At 54.3% G+C, this 462-nt stretch overlaps 1 protein-coding gene across 1 annotated transcript in view; it reads left to right on the forward strand.

Moving 5' to 3' along the window:
* Positions 1–118: 118 nt before the first annotated feature.
* Positions 119–462, forward strand: part of LOC125481958 (serine/threonine-protein kinase D2-like) — a gene marked incomplete at both ends in the record, with an annotated part of 9,609 nt that continues 9,265 nt past the window's right edge. The window contains one exon of the mRNA XM_048593913.1: positions 119–242. Within this exon, the coding sequence (XP_048449870.1) occupies positions 119–242 (124 nt within the window). The remainder of the gene's footprint in view (positions 243–462) is intronic.

The following is a 462-nucleotide window of genomic DNA, read 5'->3' on the forward strand; positions in this document are numbered from 1 at the left end:
TCTGATGCTGTTTGGCCTGCTGTGTTCATCCAGCTCTACACCTTGTTATCTCTTCATTTATTCTGTTCGGGAGATGGAAGGAATCGGGAATCTCTCACCTCCATGTCTTCTCTTCCAGTGATTCCATGGCCAGCAACATCCCCCTGATGCGTGTGGTACAGTCTGTCAAGCAGACCAAGCGGAAATCCAGCACCACCCTGAAGGAGGGTTGGGTGGTTCACTACAGCAACAGGGATGCTCTGGTAAAAGAAACTGAGTGTCGGCCATTTTGTCGAGCAGCTTCCCTCCTTTCCGCACCTTCCCTGGTTTTTACAGACGGTTACACCTTGCTCCCTTGCGCTAAAACCAGGTCCCCTCCTGGTCACTGACATTTTCCATCCCTTCCATGGCATGTGGGCGACAACTGGGGCATCGGGGCAGGGGTGTGAGCGTCTTTCTGGGCTTCTTCCCCCCCCCCCCCCC

The sequence above is a fragment of the Rhincodon typus genome, unplaced genomic scaffold (assembly GCF_021869965.1).
Source record: "Rhincodon typus isolate 14 unplaced genomic scaffold, sRhiTyp1.1 hic_rhity00004544, whole genome shotgun sequence".
In the NCBI taxonomy this organism is placed as follows: Eukaryota; Metazoa; Chordata; class Chondrichthyes; order Orectolobiformes; family Rhincodontidae; genus Rhincodon; species Rhincodon typus.